This window comes from Trichoderma evansii (assembly GCF_050947405.1).
Source record: "Trichoderma evansii strain SZMC 28006 chromosome Unknown GGI43scaffold_31, whole genome shotgun sequence".
In the NCBI taxonomy this organism is placed as follows: Eukaryota; Fungi; Ascomycota; class Sordariomycetes; order Hypocreales; family Hypocreaceae; genus Trichoderma; species Trichoderma evansii.
Window position 1 is genome coordinate 25,407 of NW_028145175.1, and position 19,148 is coordinate 44,554.

A 19,148-nucleotide genomic window follows, 5' to 3' on the forward strand; every position below is an offset into this window, starting at 1 on the left:
ATCGAAGAAAATAGGCAGATATATCCATAGGCTACGAAAAATAATTCTTGGCAAATTTTTAACCCAGCAGTACTTTTTGACAATGTATATAATCCTAATTTAATGGTCTTTGCATCAATCTAGCTATGTTCTTTGTCACTAACTACTACCATATCAATGCCCAGCTACGGCAGAGTTATTCGGGTAAATTTTGTTCATAATTTCCTCTGAGTATATTTACACGTGTACTTATATGAACATCCACGTCTTTCCATTGCAAAAATTATGTAAGTATTAATCAGGTGATTATCTGCTCGAAGGCAACAAGCCTCTTTCAGGTCTGTAGTTCTGCCCAGATAGTGGGCCAAAACGCCAGCTTCTGTGTCCGGTAATCATCATTCTCAATAAAACTCCCTCCTTCACGGAATACAATATTTTGAGGGCTATTGGAATTATATTTTGGCCATTTCGGAAGGTTCGGGTCTTGAAGTTCATGATTGTTGGGATCTTGATCATGGATGAATGACACCCAAGATCTCGACACAAAAGTCTGCAGCCTTGCATAGCCCGGATAGGGTCCAATGAAGTTACTGTTATTATTAGGGTTGTCAAAGACATACACGATCTGCAATTGATAATTAGCAAATGATTAGCGATGAGACGCCGAGATTGCCACGGTTGGTAAGTACCTCAGAGTAGTGCGTTACATAGACCGGCGGAATAATCATGATAGAGGGCTCTTTCATATTCCAAGGTGCTTGATCGAGTCTATACGTGAAGATTGGCTTTTGGCTTCGAATACTATGCGAATTTGCATAAAACCTTCGACCTGCATGTATAAAGTAGTCGCCCGCAATAGCAGCGCCGCGCTTGTACTGAAGTCCCTGGTCTGCAAACCGTTCGGGTCCAGTCCCAAAGGGGCAGCCCCACGTAGGGTCATCCGGATATAGATTCATAATCGTTTCTACTGTTGAATTATCAAGGCCACTTCCAAGAGCCCGAATGTACTTGAATACATCCTGATCGGTATTCAAAGGGTTCGCGCGAGGCCCTAAAAAGACGGCGGTTCCTTCATCAGTATTACTTCCCATGATGATGGCAACATCTGCGATTTCTCCTCTTTGAATAGACTGTGAAGGTAATTGCGAGATGAATTCGCCATCCATGATTGGCGTTTGGCGGAACCCAATACAAGCTTGGTGTAAAGTGTCAAAGGGTACAGTTCGCAGGCAGGCCAGGCTGTTGTTTGAAGTGCTGCAGCCCACGGTTGTTGTAATATTATCGTACATGCCCTGATAGCTTCGCTGCAGCTGTATAGGGCTATTGACTAGAAAATTAGTTAGATCTTCTTTTTTCTATGCAAGGCTTTGCAGGCGCACTTGGAGCTCCTAGCAAACTTGCACTCTCCATTATTGCTCCACGAAACAGTCCATCATTATTGCCTTTGAAACCAATTAGATGATAACCCGTGCTTGAGCCACCTGCACTCTCCCCCGCAATTGTCACCTAGCACCAGTTATTAAATGTTGACCTATTGTAGAGAGTATTTACTTTGTCAGGATCACCACCAAAGCTTTCAATATTCTCTTGGATCCATCTGAGGCCTCGTCGCTGGTCAAAGAGTCCGAGATTGCTAACATTGGCATTGAGAACTTCCTTTGATGCCAAGAAGCCAAAACACATCGTTCGATAGTTAATGATAGTTCCTATAATGGGCGTATTCATATCCATCGAGTTCCGAACGATATACGACAAATTGTATTTGGGATCGGCGGATCCCCCGGCGATAAAACCTACATGAAATCAATTTGGTTTTATAGTAAAAAAATAAGAATAGTGTTTATGTTTTACCTCCACCATAAAACCAGGTGAAGACGGGTAATTTGTCAGAAGGGTTGATGCCAGCCGGTCGGACAATATCAATGGTCAAGCAGTCTTCTCCCAAGGTAATTCCATCGATAAGGCTACCACAAACCAGAGCAAGTGGGAATCCGTTATACCCTGGACAAGAGTCAGATCGGACAGTTGCATTTCGTACGCCAGACCAAGATTGGTTGTATGGCAGAGACCGTCGGAGACGAAGGTCTCCAACAGGTGCTTGGGCATATGGAATGCCATAGAATGCTTCTTGGTTGAAAGACGGTATGCTCAACCCTGAATACGTCCCATTAATAGTATGGGCCGTTTGTGAAGACGCAGCGAGCGCTACAAAAGCATGCCCCATGAGGCTAAAAAGATAGTAAGCTGAGAGCAACATAGTCTTTGATTCGGGCGAAAAGCGGGCCCTAAATTACTCAATAACGTTTTGGAGTCGAGGATTCGATCTTGACATTTTATACTTAACATTTCAAATTAGATAATATTTTTTGCATTTAAACTGTTATATGGACAATCGTCTAGTGTGTTGTTTCCGTAGCTCTCTCTGCGGCGGACTGAATTCCCGACGAGAGTTAATTCCCCGCATCTCCCCGTCTCGTCGCATCTCCCCGTGGTTCTGACGGGCAGATCTACTAAAATCGATATAAGAGCTCTTTTAGCTGATATAACGGATAAATAAAGCTGGTGCGAGTTGAGAATCTGGAATCTGTGGAGTGCAGCCTAAAAAGGGCCTGGATGACACAAACATCCCGCTTATGTCAACCAGCTTTCATATTGGGGTTTAACAAAGAAAGCTCAAAGGAAAACATTCAATCTTGTTCAAAAGACAATATTTCTATTGATAATAAGAATATGCTTGGGGAGTTGATTTGTCAACAGCAATCTATCTGATCTTGTCATTTAAATAAATGATGCCGTGCGAAACCTAGTCGAGTTTCGGTCCTAGCCCCGCTGTCATGCAAGCAGTTCAGTCTCGGAATGACATGATGGCTTCTATTTCCGCAGCATACAGGAAAGAAAGGATTACCAAGCGCAGCTCGGTTGCCTTGTTAGGGAATTTCAGCTGCCAGTGACTCGGCCCGATCACTAATTTTCAACTGGAGGCTACAGATTTTTTATGATCTGAGAAATTCATCTATGGCAAATTGATATAGAAACTTTGACATGAATTCTCCAAGATTGGCAGCATAGTAGTTAAATGGGGAGAGTTTGAACCGTTTCCCAAACCGAGTCTCAGTGCTATAATTACGGGTGTCAAAGGCACCAAATGAAACAGAAACAGAGTCAGTCTCTGCGTTTCTGTTTTGTCCAGCTACAATTTTTTTTTCATAGCGTTTTATAAAGTACTCTTGCGTCGTATAACGAATGAACTACAGTTTGTGTGTGCTTCTAGTGCGACCACTAGAGCGCAGACAGCTATCGCATCTTCCGGCACTAAAAACCATGTATATCTAGTATTTTACAATAAGTGTCCGGTTTTACCTTGTTTAGAAACTCTTTCCGCACGGACCATTATGTGGCGTAGTGTGGCTAGTACAGTGCACGCCGCAGCCAGCTGTGTACACTTTCAACCTAAACCTATCATTGCCTAAAAATGGATTTTTGTAGTAGTGCCATTTTAACCTTGTTTCTAAGGCGTGAATACCACTTAGTTTCCTAATTTGAGTTATGCAGGTCGCTGCCACAACGCTGGATTAAGCCTCCCGCAGCCTCAAAGCCAAAACTGGCTTGTAGCCTGAATGCACTGATGGCTCCACAGCTTGGTGCATCTCAGCATGATTTGATCGATGCTATGATCAAAAAAAATTTACCCAATAGACTAATAGCGAAAACAGTTGATTGCAGCGAGCGCACAGTTCGCAGAATACGATGGAAACAATGCTTTACAGCAACGCAGAGACCGCGCGGCCGACGTCGTCTTATGACACCTTACATGGAACGCATACTACGGGAACAACTTGCTAGCGAGCCTGGTATGCTCCAATGCGAGATGACCGATTTTTTATATGAAAAAACCGGAGTTGAAGTATCACACTCCAGCCTTAATCGGTCCTTGAAGGCCATGAGGTGGTCTAGGAAGATTTCTCGCCGAGTGGCGAGGCAGCGGAACCAGGAACTACGAGATCTCTACGTTCACAAACTTTCAGAGTTTGAAACAAACCAATTAGTCTTCATTGATGAGTCGGGCTGCGATAAAAAAGTTGGCCAACGATGATGGGGATGGGCTCCGCGAGGATGCACTCCAGTGCAAATTAATAGCTTTAATCGAGATCAAAGATATCAGATTCTCCCAGCGTATACAGTCGAAGGAGTCCTGCTCGCGCGTGTATACTCGGGATCAACAGATACTGAATTCTTTAATGACTTTATTCAGCAGTTATTACAGCACTGTGGAAGATGGCCCGAGCCTAGATCAGTCCTTGTTATGGATAATGCCACTTTTTATTGTTTTGATAGACTTAAAGAGTTATGTAAGGCAGCAGGGGTAAAGCTCCTTTATTTGCCACCATATTCACCAGACTTTAATCTAATTGAAGAGTTCTTTGCAGAACTTAAGGCATATATAAAAAAACACTGGAATGAATACAAGGGCTTAATTAGGGAGGATTTTGAGGAATTTTTAAGGCACTGTATTGAGGCGGTAGGCAAAAGCAAGAAAAGTGCTCGAGGTCATTTTCGGCATGCTGGACTATCTGTTGAGGAGCCTTATGAAGATTAAATAACACATATAACATATTACATGATACATAACAAGAGAGCAAACTATAATTACATAATTTAAGCTTCATCTGTCCACTTTTTTATATCTTCAACAAAAGATCTTGCAATACCCTGTAAAACTCCTTCCTTAACATAAAAATTAATATCCTGGTCAGCATATACGTGCTTTAGATCTAGTCCCTGCTTTAAAGTAATAGTGCCTGCCTTTAGAAAGGCGGTCTTCCACGTTTTATTATTGACCTGCGTGCAGTGCCATTGACAGTAGCGTTTTATCGCATTGTCTCTTGGGCCTGGAATGCATAAGTCAGCCTTGCCCCTTGTGGCTGCCGTGCTGACCGGGGTATCCGGCTGTGGTTCCCCACTGCTCTCATTGGTAGGCGCTGCATTAGGATGACCAGGGATGATATTATGAATGTGAATTTGAGGCATGCCATCCACGGAAGATGTTTTTTGCTTCTTTTTCCTGCGCTCTGAATCTGCCTTATCCTTTTCGTGAATTAAATCACGAATATACTGGGGAACGTTGTCGTGGCTGCTCACGGCGTGGCCGTTTTGAGCATGCTCCACAAGCTTCTGTAAGACAGATGGCTCTAGGCTAAAATGCTTGAAGCCTTGATTAGGGTCACGCCAGCAGTATCTTCCCTGACCCTGACACGGGGGCCCAGTGCAGCGAAAAAGGTTATACACCTCCCTCCAATGAGACGTCTTGCCTGCAGCCTCTTCCTCATCTAATTCAGCTAGCTGCCTCCCCGTAGCGCCTCGAGTGCTTTGCCGCGTCCTCATTGAGACAGCTTGGGTTGCATCCTTGCAGATAAATGAGATTTCGATGCGCAGCTTCTTCCCGCCGCGAAAAAGAGGACTCTAAGCTCTTAGCTGGTTCTCTACAATATCCCAATCAATATAAAATTCGTCGAAGCGCTTCGCTAAATCCCGTTCAGCGCGATCTGATACAGACACAACATGCTACTGCAGTACTAAGATTACAAGCAAATCTAGAGCCAGAAGTGGAATATGACCAAAATGGACTAGCCGTTGATTACATCTGGATGTCATTGGCCAAGGAAGCCAACAAATAATGTCACTGGACGGTCGTGCAACTATTGGTGTTCGCCGTCTTTGCAGCCCCGCAGGAGCGGGGAAAATGCCTTGGTGCCCAATCCAAGGAATAACCACCTAGGTCAATTCTGTTGCTAAGATAATTACTGCTAAAACTAACGATCAACTTACTTCCGTGCTATGTACGGCTCATCGAGTTGGGATTTCATCTTAAATTTAAGATAGAATTTTACGAACCCGATCATGTCTGATCCGCATAAATACACCGTTGGTTGGATCTGCGCTATACCTACCGAGTACGTTGCCGCCCAGGCGTTTCTAGACGATAAGCACGAAAAGCCTGAATATGTGTCCCGTCATGATAACAACAACTATACGCTTGGCAGGATTGGACGGCATAACATCGTCATAGCCGTCCTCCCTAATGGTGAATATGGACTATCATCCGCGGCGGGCGTCGCGAGAGACATGCTGCACAGTTTCCCTAACGTCAGAATTGGTCTAATGGTCGGAATCGGCGGTGGCGCTCCTAGTGCGAAGCATGACATCCGTCTTGGTGACGTTGTGGTGGGCATTTCGACTAATGGAGACGGTGCTGTAGTTCAGTATGACTTTGGAAAGGCTATACAGGGCCAAGAGTTCCAAGAGACGGGATTCTTAAATCAGGCACCAACGTTATTACGGACGGCTGTTAGTGGACTAATGGCAGAGTATGAGTCTGAAGGAAATCACGTTCAAGAAGCAGTTAACAGCGCACTTGCTAAGAAACCAAAGCTACGAAAGAAATACAAGCGACCCGAAGCATCTTCTGATAGACTCTACCGAACTCTAGTTGTTCACCCAGCGAAAGGCGAGGCTGAGTGCTCAACGACTTGCAGTAGCGATCCATCAGGCCTAATTGAGCGGCCCGAACGGGGCGAAGATGATGATGATCCGACGATCCACTATGGTTTAATCGCTTCGGCGAATAGACTCATGAAGGATGCTTTGATTCGCGATGAACTTATAGCAAGGAAGGACGTTCTTTGCTTTGAAATGGAGGCTGCCGGATTAATAAACCACTTTCCATGTCTGGTTATTCGTGGGATCTGCGACTACTCAGACTCACATAAAAATAAGGAGTGGCAGGGCTATGCAGCAATGACAGCCGCAGCATACGCAAAAGACCTTCTCCTTCAAATTGCCCCAAATAGGGTCGAAGCCGAGAAGAAGATCAGTGATGTTCTATCCGGTAATCCTTCAGCCTGAGACCTATGCTTTAATATATGTTAATTCAGATATAGGTCTCTATGAAGTTGCTGAAGAGCACCGGGATATTGCAGAAGATCATCGAGATGTTGCAAAAGATCACCGTGATGTTGCAAAGGAACAGCTTAAATCCCAGAAAGATCTAGACAAGGAGAGGCAGCTTAGAGAAGAACAGGAATGTCACCAGCTATTCCGTCTTACAGCCAGTAGGAAGGATACCACATATGAGTGGTATAAAGATCGAGTAGATGAAAGGGTTGAAGACACGTGCCTTTGGTTCCTTGAGCACGAGCACTTCCAAAAGTGGTTGGAACAAGAGTCCGGCCCCCTTCTAGTCACGGCAGATCCTGGCTGTGGAAAGTCAGTATTGGCCAGGTACCTTATCGACCACGGCCTGCCACGATCAGCAACTATCTGCTACTTTTTCTTTAAAGATCAAGATCAGAACACCTCCCGTCAAGCACTGTGCGCACTACTTCATCAGCTCATCTCTCAGAAGCCACCTCTAATTAAACACGCTATGCCACAATTTCGCAAAGATGGGCGGGGTTTAATCAACTCTACAGAATCGCTCTGGAAGATTCTACAGGGTGCTATAAAGGATCCCCAGGCAGGACCTATAATTATAGTCCTTGATGCTTTAGATGAGTGTGATGAATCTGAGTTTGCGGACTTGATGCGGAATGTGGAGAGCCAATTCCACAGCAAGTATTTAGGTCCTAGCAAGCTAAAATATCTTCTCACATGCCGTCCATATGAGCAAATTACATCCAAATTTTACGGTCTATTAAAGAAATTTCCAAATATCCGTATACCAGGAGAGGAAGAATCAGAAAGCATTAGTCAGGAGGTGAATCGTGTTATTATGCACCGGATTATGCAGCTATCGGACAAGAAAAATTTCTCAGCCGAAATTAAGAGCCACCTAGAGAAGAGACTACAGGAGACTACTCACCGCACCTATCTCTGGGTATATCTTGTGTTTAACTACCTGGAAGAAAACGTTTTCAAAAAGACACAAAAAGAGATTGAGTCTATTATTACAACACTTCCAAAGAGTATTAATGAGGCTTATGAGCAAATTCTCAACAAGCCTATTCTCAATAAGCCTAAGGAAGACCTGGTGTCGGTGGTTCCAGTGGTTCGGAGGGCCTTAAGCATTATCTTGGCTGCTAGTCGACCACTAACACTCTCGGAAATGAACATTGCTATGAATATACATGAGACAGCGCAAGATGACATAACACAAACTTTTGATGATCTTGATTTAGAGGATGAACGCGACTTTAAGTCACGTCTAAGGTCTTGGTGCGGATTATTTATCTCGATCTACCATGGCAAGGTGTACTTCCTTCATCAAACTGCTCGCGAATTTCTCCTTGCAGATTTAGCATCCCCCACAGCTATTCCATCAGCGCTACGCTGGCATCATTCTATTACTACTCGTGAAGCACATAATCTTCTTGCAGAGCTCTGCGTCCTTTATCTGGATTTATTTAATTCTAATCCTAGCCCTACTATAAATGTAAATAAGAAAGCCAACTACTTGACCGATAGTAATACCTTTTTAAATTACTCGGCTGAAAATTGGGGCGCTCACTTCCGCGAAGCTCATATTATTAATAATGCTGCTATTATACCTGCGACTCTAAGAATTTATAATTCTAGCTCAAAGAGTTGCTTAGCATGGTTTAAAATTTATCAGCGGTCTACATATCAAAGCCCTACTGGGAAATTTATAGAGCTTATAGCAGCATCATACTATGGCCATCATGCTATTGTGAAGCTGCTGGTTGAGAAGGGAGCTAATATTGAGGCGAAGGACAGCGATGGCCGGACGGCGCTATTATGGGCTGCTGAGAAGGGGCATCAGGCTACCGTGAAGCTGCTGGTTGAGAAGGGAGCTGATATTGAGGCGAAGGCTAGCGATGGCCGGACGCCGCTATTATTCGCTGCTAGGAAGGGGGATGAGGCTACCGTCGAGCTGCTGGTTGAGAAGGGAGCTGATATTGAGGCGAAGGCTAGCGATGGCCGGACGCCGCTATTATTCGCTGCTATGAGTGGGGATCAGGCTACCATCGAGCTGCTGGTTAAGAAGGGAGCTGATATTGAGGCGAAGACTAGCCATGGCCGGACGCCGCTATCACTCGCTACTATGATGGGGGATGAGGCTACCGTCGAGCTGCTGGTTGAGAAGGGAGCTGATATTGAGGCGAAGACTAACGATGGCCGGACGCCACTATCATGGGCTGCTGGACGTGGGCGCCAGGCTACCGTCGAGCTGCTGGTTGAGAAGGGAGCTGATATTGAGGCGAAGGACAGCGATGGCCGGACGCCGCTATCATGGGCTGCTGAGAATGGGCATCAGGCTACCGTCGAGCTGCTGGTTGAGAAGGGAGCTGATATTGAGGCGAAGGATAGCGATGGCCTGACGCCGCTATCATTCGCTGCTGAGAATGGGCATCAGGCTACCGTCGAGCTGCTGGTTAAGAAGGGAGCTGATATTGAGGCGAAGACTAGCCATGGCCGGACGCCGCTATCATTCGCTGCTAGGAAGGGGGATGAGGCTACTGTCGAGCTGCTGGTTGAGAAGGGAGCTGATATTGAGGCGAAGGATAGCGATGGCCGGACGCCGCTATCATGGGCTGCTATGAGTGGGGATCAGGCTACTGTCAAGCTGCTGGTTGAGAAGGGAGCTGATATTAAGGCGAAGGATAGCGATGGCCGGACGCCGCTATTATGGGCTGCTGAGAATGGGCATCAGGCTACCATCGAGCTGCTGGTTGAGAAGGGAGCTGATATTGAGGCGAAGACTAGCCATGGCTGGACGCCGCTATCATTCGCTGCTAAGAATGGGCATCAGGCTACCGTCGAGCTGCTGGTTGAGAAGGGAGCTGATATTGAGGCGAAGGATAGCGATGGCCGGACGCCGCTATCATGGGCTGCTGAGAGCTGATATTGAGGCGAAGGCTAGCGATGGCCGGACGCCGCTATCATTCGCTGCTGGACGTGGGCATGAGGCCGTCGTCAAGCCGTTACATTACAAAATTTAAGTAACTACGAGACTTCGCGTTTTTTCTTTTCTTTTTTTTTTAGAAATAGTACCTACATAGGCTGCTACAAGGGTGTTCTCTTTAATTTGTTTATTTCTAACCAAACGGGCTTAGGCCTGTAGGTATGGCTTGGCTGTGTGATGTGTGTAAATCCTCTCTTAAGTTTTATTACCTTTGCTACCGATGAGTCGAAGGGGTCGAGGGCTCTTTATATCTTTGATTTAATAGCATCATGTGCTTACCTTGGCCTGATTGGGGCCATAAGTGGAATTGAGCTAGAAATGGACTAGAATTGTTAGGCTGTAATGAAACAGTACTTCTTCTAATATTGTTCTTCACACTGTATAAGCCACAAGCCCCACAGCATGGTCCGTGCGGAAAGACATTCAATATGAATAAAGCCGGGACACTTATTTCGGTTTCTGCTGTAGCTTTCCGCCGTATTTGTATGTTTGTTTGGTAGTTTTAGTGCATGGACCACAATAGTATGTGCGAATTATTACATATTAATACTGTGTACTTCGGCTGTACCTGGCATGATTATTCGTGCCTGATTACGGAGTAATGATCTAGTAGCTGCCTTGTAATCCAGGCGCCGGAGGTGCTCCAGCCAAAAGCAGCCATGTAACAGGACAATAAACAGCTCAGGCTGGCTTTCTTCGCTACCATCAAAAATGGCTCCAAATCTTGCTCGCTCCAAACATGACGAGGCTTTGATTCTGATCACTAGTAAATCCGAAGATGGCGCATTTACGGATAAAGCGATAGCAGCTATTATTGGCTGTTCCACACGGACGATACGAAACATGCGAGCGAATCTCCGTTGCTTTGGAACTACGAAAGCACCCGCCAATAGTGCTGGTCGACCTAAAACTATTACTCCTGTGATGCTAACCGCATTATGCGACCGTCTATATCGCGAACCAGGGCTATATCGGGATGAGATGATCGATTTCATCCGCAAAGAGTTCGATGTTGAGGTGTCACGGACAACCCTTTCTAGAACATTAGCTTCTGCAGGTTGGTCAAAGAAAGTGTCGCGAAACGTAGCGAAGGAGCGTGATCCAGACTTGCGAGCCCACTATATTCGTCAGATTGCCGAGTTAGGCGACGATCCAGAGCTCTTTGTATTCATAGACGAATCTGGATGTGATAAACTCATTGGTAGAAGGCCCAAAGGTTGGGCACCCCGTGGAGTCACACCTCTGCAAATTAACAAGTTTCACCGAGATAAAAGATTTCAGATCCTCCCTGCTTATACCCAAGACGGCATCATCTGTTTTAGGGTCTACGAGGAGTCTACAGATAGCGATATATTTGCGGATTTTCTAGCAGAAGTCCTGTGTCAATGTGGTCGTTACCCTGCTCCAAGATCTGTTCTCATCTGGGATAATGCGTCGTGGCATTCTTCAGAACGGATCAATTGGCTGTGTGCTCAAGCAGGGGTAAAGCGGATCCCCCTTTCACCCTATTCGCCCGATCTTAATCCGATCGAGGAATATTTTGCAGACACAAAGAAATGGATCACGAAAAACTAGCACAGCCACACCACCCTCATCAGGCATAGCTTCAAGGAATATTTGGAGTGGTGCGTCCGCAGCACTGGCATGGGCGATAAGGGGGCCAGGGCGGCCAGGGGTCACTTTCGCAATGCTAGAATAGGCGTGGATGCATTACGCGAAAAACAGTCTATAATTTAACATACATAATACTTCTATAGCACCATCCGATATAATACAATACCCTAACTCTCAATTCCCGTTGGAATATACTGGTCAAGAAATTCTTTAGGATCGCTAACCCAACGCCACGCAGGACCTCTCTTTATATCCTTATCCATGAAGAACTGTGCGTTAATATCATTAAAAAGTTGGTCCAGATCAAGACCTTCTTCAAGCGTTATGTCCCGTGCCCGCTGGTACTGCCACTGCTGGTCGATGCTCTTCACTTGGCTGCAGTGCCAATTACAGTAATCCTTGACTGCGACGTCCCGGAAACCTGGCGAGTACAGTCTTTCGCGTTTCGAGGAGGAGGGTCCTCTGCAATGCTCCCCATCGGATTGGCTAGGCATCACATTGGTAATATTGATTTGCGGAGCGTTGGAATAATCCGAAGTGGACTTTTTCCGCTTTCGTTCTGACCGCTGTTGATCTTCTCGATAGAACTCTTGACGGATTTCCTCCGGCATGTTGTTATGACCCTTAAAAGGATGGCCTTGTTCAATGGCTCTAGCTAGTTGTTTGATTTGGTGTGTTATAAGTTTGTGATGCTTCTTAGTGGTCGGGTCTTCCCAGCAGTGAGGCCCTGAATTGCATGGCGGCCCTGGACACCTGGTATGCATAAACACTAGGTCGTAGGCTGAGTTACCTTCTGCATCGCGCCAGATAGACAGGTCGGCCCTTTGAACCTTGGTGGCACCTCCACCAGGGCGGCCAGATGCGCCACTCTGCGCTATGTAGTAGAATATTACTTTAACATTTACTATCTTGCCATCACGTAGAAAGTGGCTCCATTCTTGCAACTTTTTCGCCACAAACGACCAATCAATATCTATTTCGCGGAACGTCTCGACGACTTTCTTTGTTCGACGATCCGTAACGGTTATAATAACCTTGGTTTCGCTGGCCTGACATGGCCGATTAGTGCTGCTATTTGCCACAGCTTCTTCAAGCTTTAGGCTAAGAACATGGTTCCAAAATTCACGTGGAGATATCACGACGCCGGGTTTTGATTGGCCGCGTTGTTATCTTTTGTTCACTAGAAGCCGCCAGTTAATATCGTAGCGTATTGTATTGAGTGGTTCATCCTCATAAGACAGGTCTGGATCCCAGTCAGCATAAGACATAAAACTTAGGGCGCTTTGGGCAGGTCTCAGCTGGCTGCGGGTGGCTGAAATTCGTGCATATTGGTTGGCAGGCTCTGGAGAGTTGCCACCTTGGGCCTTGATATAATCATCACTGGGCCAGCCGTTTGAAGAGTCATCAGAATCCATTATTTCAGTCAAAACCAGTCAAGATCGGTTCAATGAAGTGTAAAGAAACTTAGTCTAGTTGACGCTGCTCAAAGCCCAAGTCTGAACGAGTTTGGTCACGTGCTTCTATTTCTATCGAGTTCTATGAGTTTCTATGAGATTCCCCTTTCTGGCACGGGCGGAGGATAATGAGCCACGTCCACAGGCTCGTAAGGTAATCAACATTTGCTCAATACCTAGCGATGTCGCAAATAACATTAATACGACACGTTGCGAGCCCGGATTGCGCACAATTACATAAGAGCCAGAATACAAACAATAGTAGGCGGGCATGCAAGCCATATTACAGATCTTGCTGCCCAAGCGGGGATGTGCTGGCTGTGCTTCGATCGGCGAATCATGACCACCGTGGTCTGAGTGAATTATTACCCCGATTACCACTTAAAAGCCCACAATGGGCTTTCTTGTAAGAACATCAAAACTTGCCTTAGCATCTTCTTCGCTATCGTGAATCCCACAAGCCCTGCTAGAACCCATAGCCATGCGGTCCCACCTTCTTAGCAAGATTAAGTCTAAGATCAGAACCCCGTCACAGACGCCTCCCCCAGAAAAAGCCTCGGCTCATCCCGCACCCACACATTCTCAAATATCTCCACAGCTAGAGGCCACGTCGAAGTCTACTGCCAAGACGACGCCATCTCTATCTAATGCTACTACTCCTCAAACCTCCCTATCGAGTCTGCAGGAGCGACTTTGGAACCAGGCATACGATGAGCTTAAAGCCAGCGAGCCTAAAGCTGTGGACGCGTACGAGACGATCCTATCCAATGAACTTTGCCCAAACAATACTGTGAAAAACGAAATAGGCAAAACTCCTGATACAAGATGTCAACAAATGCAAAAGCTGGTCAAGGCAGGACTGGATCGCACGCTCAAGGAAACCTCCATTAAGCAGGGAATCGGTGAATGCTTGGAGGTGGTACAAACAATGAGGGAAATAGTCGACAAGGCCATACAGGCCGCTCCGCAGGCTGCCGTCGCATGGGTTGGCGTTTGCATTGGCTTAGAGGTATAAGCAGCTATAAGACTCTGGGCAACTCGTACAAGGCCCCGACTAATAAAAGATAGATCATTTCGAAACCAGTCACTGAGGCTCTCAGCAATCGCAAAGGAATCGCTTACGTTCTCTCGAGAATGAATTGGTATTGGAATCTGGCGCATCTCTTGCTAGACAACAACAAAGCTGTCGAGTCCTCAGCGGGACTGCGCGTTGAATTGGAGAGCCATATTGCTCAGCTCTACCAAAAGCTTCTATTATACCAGATAAAAAGCATATGTCTCTATCACCGTAACCAGTTCCTTGTTATTGTCAGGGATCTGCTTTCGCTTGAAGGCTGGGCTGGCCAGCTTAGTGACATCCAAGAAGCAGAGGATGCCGTAAAAAGAGACGCAGAACAATACAATTCTGAGCAAGTAAAGGAATACATTCGCAGTCTCGCTACTAATGCAGTCTCCCAAGAAAAGAAGCTCGATAGCATCTATTTAGCTATCCAGGACCAAACACAGCAGCAAGAGAAGAGATATCAAGACGACAAAGACAAGCAGTGCTTGAAGGACCTATACGAAACCAATCCTATTAAGGATAAGGAGCGCATTCAGGATACAAAAGGTGGTTTACTTAAGGACTCGTATCTCTGGATCCTTGATAATGCCGACTTTAGGCAATTTTGCAACGATCCGCAGAGCCAGCTACTATGGATTAAGGGTGATCCTGGCAAAGGCAAGACTATGCTTTTGTGCGGCATTATTGATGAGCTGCAGAAGGAGCCTAATAAGACCCTATCCTATTTCTTCTGTCAGGCCACTGAGGCTCAATTAAGTAACGCAACGTCTGTCCTACGCGGCCTTATGCACCTACTCCTAGACAAGCGGCCGTCACTTATTTCGCACCTGCGGGCAAAGTACGATACTGCGGGCAAAAAGCTATTTCAAGGCATAAACGTTTGGGGGTCGCTGGTTGAGATACTCACGGATATGTTGAATGATTCAACGCTAACAGATGCTGTCTTTGTAGTTGACGCTCTAGATGAGTGTACTGCTAATAGATCTCAGCTTCTTGATTTCATCATCCAATCATCGTCATCTTCTTCATCCCACGTGAAGTGGATTATTTCTAGCCGTAATTGGCCAGAAATTGAAGAGAAACTAGATATTGCAAAGCAGAAAGTCCAACTACAGCTCGAATTAAATCAAAGCTCTATCTCCAACGCTATCACTACGTATATTGATCATAGGGTGGATCAGTTAGCGCGCGTTAAGAAATACGACGAGGAAACGAAGAGTGCTGTTCAGCGCCATTTGGCCGATAATGCTGATGGCACCTTTCTCTGGGTTGCCTTGGTTTGTCAAGAACTTATAGGTCCTAGTGTTCGAAAACGGCACACGCTTATAAAGCTAAGGTCATACCCTCCAGGGCTTAACTCTCTTTATGGACAGATGATGGCATTAGTAAGCGGTTCGGCCGATGCGGCTCATTGCAAAGAGATCCTGGCTATTACTTCAATTGTATATCGCCCTGTTGGCCTTGAAGAGTTAAAAGTTCTTGCTAGATCACTTGAGGACTTTAGCCAGGACGAGTTAAGAGAAATCATTAGGTCATGTGGCTCTTTCTTAACTCTTCGAGACGATATCGTGTACTTCGTACATCAATCAGCCAAGGATTACCTGCTTAATGAGGCATCCAACGATATCCTACCTTCTGGAACCCCGGACCAGCACCATGCTATCTTCTTGAGGTCGTTGAAGGCCCTGTTACAGACACTTGAACGTGATATTTACGGCCTAGGTGCTCCTGGACTCCTCATAGACCAGGTCTCTCCACCTGACCTCGACCCATTGGCCATGATTCGTTACTCTACCACCTACTGGGTTGATCATCTCAGCGATTCGAAATTCACGGAGACAGGCCGTGACAGCGATGTACAGGACAGCGGCGTCATCTATGATTTTATTCAGAAGAAATACTTATACTGGCTAGAATCTCTTAGTCTACTACACTGCCTGCCAGAGGGCGTTGCAGCGGTGCAGAAGCTCGAGGATATGATAGTGAGTTAAACTAATGGAGTTATGCTACAGAGGCTCTAACATGTTTCTCAGAGATGTAAAAATTTGCGGCAACTAGCAGAACTTCTTCAAGATGCGCGTCGCTTTATTCTTTCTTACAAGTCTGTCATAGAGATTGCACCCTTGCAGCTCTACACTTCAGCACTCATGTTTAGCCCCGTCAGCAGCCTAGTCAGAAAGTTTTTCAATACGGAAGAGCCCGATTGGGTCACGCTAAAGCCAATTACGAGACCGGATTGGGGCGAATGCTTACAGACGCTCGAGGGCCATGGCGACGCGGTAAGGTCAGTGGCCTTCTCGCCCGACTCGAAGCTCGTGGCCTCGGCCTCCGAAGACCAGACGATACGGATCTGGCGCGCGGATACAGGCGAATGCTTACAGACGCTCGAGGGCCATGGCGACGGGGTAAGGTCAGTGGCCTTCTCGCCCGACTCGAAGCTCGTGGCCTCGGCCTCCAAAGACCAGACGATACGGATCTGGCGCGCGGATACAGGCGAATGCTCGCAGACGCTCGAGGGCCATGGTAACTGGGTAAGGTCAGTGGCCTTCTCGCCCGACTCAAAGCTCGTGGCCTCGGCCTCCGACGACGGGACAATACGGATCTGGCGCGCGGATACAGGCGAATGCTTGCAGGCGCTCGAGGGCCATGGCGACGCGGTAAGGTCAGTGGCCTTCTCGCCCGACTCAAAGCTCGTAGCCTCGGCCTCCCATGACCAGACAATACGGATCTGGCGCGCGGATATAGGCGAATGCTTACAGACGCTTAAGGGCCATGGCGACGGGGTAAGGTCAGTGGCCTTCTCGCCTGACTCGAAGCTCGTGGCCTCGGCCTCCGATGACCAGATGATACGGATCTGGCGCGCGGATACAGGTGAATGTATGCAGACGCTTGAAGGCCATGGCGACGGGGTAAGCTCGGTGGCCTTCTCGCCCGACTCGAAGCTCGTGGCCTCGGCCTCCTATGACCAGACGATACGGATCTGGCGCGCGGATACAGGCGAATGCTCGCAGACGCTTGAGGGCCATGGTAACTGGGTAAACTCGGTGGCCTTCTCGCCCGACTCAAAGCTCGTGGCCTCGGCCTCCGATGACCAGACAATACGGATCTGGCGCGCGGATATAGGCGAATGCTCGCAGACGCTCGAGGGCCATGGTAACTGGGTAAGGTCAGTGGCCTTCTCGCCCGACTCGAAGCTCGTGGCCTCGGCCTCCGACGACGGGACAATACGGATCTGGCGCGCGGATACAGGCGAATGCTCGCAGGCGCTTGAGGGCCATGGCGACGCGGTAAGGTCAGTGGCCTTCTCGCCCGACTCGAAGCTCGTGGCCTCGGCCTCCTACGACCAGACAATACGGATCTGGCGCGCGGATACAGGCGAATGCTTACAAACGCTTAAGGGCCATGGCGACACGGTAAGGTCAGTGGCTTTCTCGCCTAATTTAAAGCTCGTGGCCTCGGCCTCCTACGACCAGACAATACGGATCTGGCGCGCGGATACAGGCGAATGCTTACAAACGCTTGAGGGCCATGGTAACTGGGTAAGCTCGGTGGCCTTCTCGCCCGACTCGAAGCTCGTGGCCTCGGCCTCCCATGACCAGACAATACGGATCTGGCGCGCGGATACAGGCGAATGCTTACAGACGCTCGAGGGCCATGGCAGCGCGGTAAACTCGGTGGCCTTCTCGCCTGACTCGAAGCTCGTGGCCTCGGCCTCCTACGACCGGATAATACGGATCTGGCGCGCGGATACAGGCGAATGCTCGCAGATGCTTGAGATTGGATTTACTGCAACTATCTTGTCATTTGAACCAGATAACGCACATCTACTAACTACTAATGGCTCCTTTACTATACTTGATGACAGACCCTTTATATATTCTTCTGCAGATCCCCTCCTACAACCTCCTGCTAATGTGATCGCGCATCATCCCGTGTATGGTATTAGCCAAGATAACCGCTGGATCACATCAAACGGGGAAAACACGCTCTGGCTACCAGTGGAAATTCGCCCTACGTGCTGGGCGGTATCAAGTTCCACTATCGTTATTGGATGTAAGTCAGGTAGAGTTATAGTAGTTGGGCTATCTTGTAGTGGGAATTCAGAGGTATATGGCAATTAGAGCCCGAATACCTTTTTTTTTTTAACTTTGCTATGGAGGGTTAAAGGGGGGATAATTATTATGTAGTATAACACCCAATTAGTTAGTTATTAACTACTAAAAGTTTCACTTTGGGATTCTATGTATTTCTACTGGCTTCTACGGACCTATGTAGGAATCCATAAGAGTTCTTTGTCTCTCTCAACATGCATCTCTAACCACTTGTTAATATTATACTACAGAGCACCTCTTCCTGAACATATCTATTAGAATGCACCCCTGTTAAATAAGGTTAGGCATTTTATGTATGTGTGGGGGGTACTCAATCCTATGTTAATGGTAGCCGCTACAAGGGCCATATATAGTAGCGGCTACCATCTAATGTTATTTACGTAGAAGGCCGTCAGCGGCCCATTGAGGCGGGTTCCTCAAGCCCTACCTACGTGTACTGTCAGTGTGGTGGAGATTGCTTCGTAGTATCGTCAAATTCAACCAGGCAGGCACTGCACTGGTTAAAAGATAGGGCGCATAATAAATATGGCAATAAATGAGGTACCATTTTTAGCGGGAGCAAGGTAGTTTAATTCTCCCAGCACTGTGCCTCAAGAACTAAGCCTGGTGTGGGGCTTATATATATTAAAGAACATTTTAGTACATTTGATTAAAGGCCAATTAGGCATGGGTAAAGTACTGCTAAGAATTTAGCCACACCTTCGCAGCCAGTTTTGGCTCTATCTGCATAGAGTTCGTATTATCCAAGTATCTCTAAGTACTGCTCTGATGTGCTAGAACGAATACAAATATGGAACAGGAAGGCAATTTCGGTCTCCACTGTACTGTTGAAAGAAATTGAACGGGATTAACACAGTGCGACTCGGCTAATGCACGTATAGAAATGAAGATAGAAATTGGCTTGCAGGATCATTAACGTTGGAATGCTCCGACGTGTTGCAACAAGCCTCGAGTATGGCATGCAAGAAGAATGAAAAAAAAAATTCGAGAATACACATATGATTGAA

At 46.9% G+C, this 19,148-nt stretch overlaps 4 protein-coding genes across 4 annotated transcripts; 2 read left to right on the forward strand and 2 right to left on the reverse strand.

Moving 5' to 3' along the window:
• Positions 1-127: 127 nt before the first annotated feature.
• Positions 128-2,796, reverse strand: GGI43DRAFT_417484 (Alpha/Beta hydrolase protein). The gene is made up of 5 exons (XM_083207425.1): positions 1,831-2,796; positions 1,531-1,772; positions 1,359-1,485; positions 669-1,306; positions 128-604 (listed from the first exon to the last, which is right to left on the reverse strand). Exons 1-5 carry the CDS (start codon positions 2,234-2,236, stop codon positions 314-316), a joined length of 1,704 nt encoding a protein of 567 aa, XP_083055739.1. The 5' UTR covers positions 2,237-2,796; the 3' UTR covers positions 128-313.
• Positions 2,797-5,755: 2,959 nt separating this feature from the next.
• Positions 5,756-10,284, forward strand: GGI43DRAFT_264528 (uncharacterized protein). The gene is made up of 4 exons (XM_083201019.1): positions 5,756-6,865; positions 6,918-8,803; positions 9,299-9,349; positions 9,746-10,284. Exons 1-4 carry the CDS (start codon positions 5,878-5,880, stop codon positions 9,836-9,838), a joined length of 3,018 nt encoding a protein of 1,005 aa, XP_083055740.1. The 5' UTR covers positions 5,756-5,877; the 3' UTR covers positions 9,839-10,284.
• Positions 10,285-11,679: 1,395 nt separating this feature from the next.
• GGI43DRAFT_388302 (uncharacterized protein) lies at positions 11,680-12,927 on the reverse strand (the record flags this gene model as incomplete). Its single annotated transcript, XM_083204049.1, has 2 exons — positions 11,680-12,561; positions 12,694-12,927. The coding sequence occupies 2 exons, from the start codon at positions 12,925-12,927 to the stop codon at positions 11,680-11,682; spliced, it is 1,116 nt and encodes a 371-aa protein (XP_083055741.1).
• An 880-nt stretch (positions 12,928-13,807) lies between these two features.
• Positions 13,808-18,351, forward strand: GGI43DRAFT_265277 (uncharacterized protein). Its single transcript, XM_083201020.1, has 3 exons — positions 13,808-13,975; positions 14,031-16,011; positions 16,063-18,351. The coding sequence occupies exons 2-3, from the start codon at positions 14,101-14,103 to the stop codon at positions 18,148-18,150; spliced, it is 3,999 nt and encodes a 1,332-aa protein (XP_083055742.1). The 5' UTR covers positions 13,808-13,975; positions 14,031-14,100; the 3' UTR covers positions 18,151-18,351.
• The last annotated feature ends 797 nt before the right edge of the window (positions 18,352-19,148 follow it).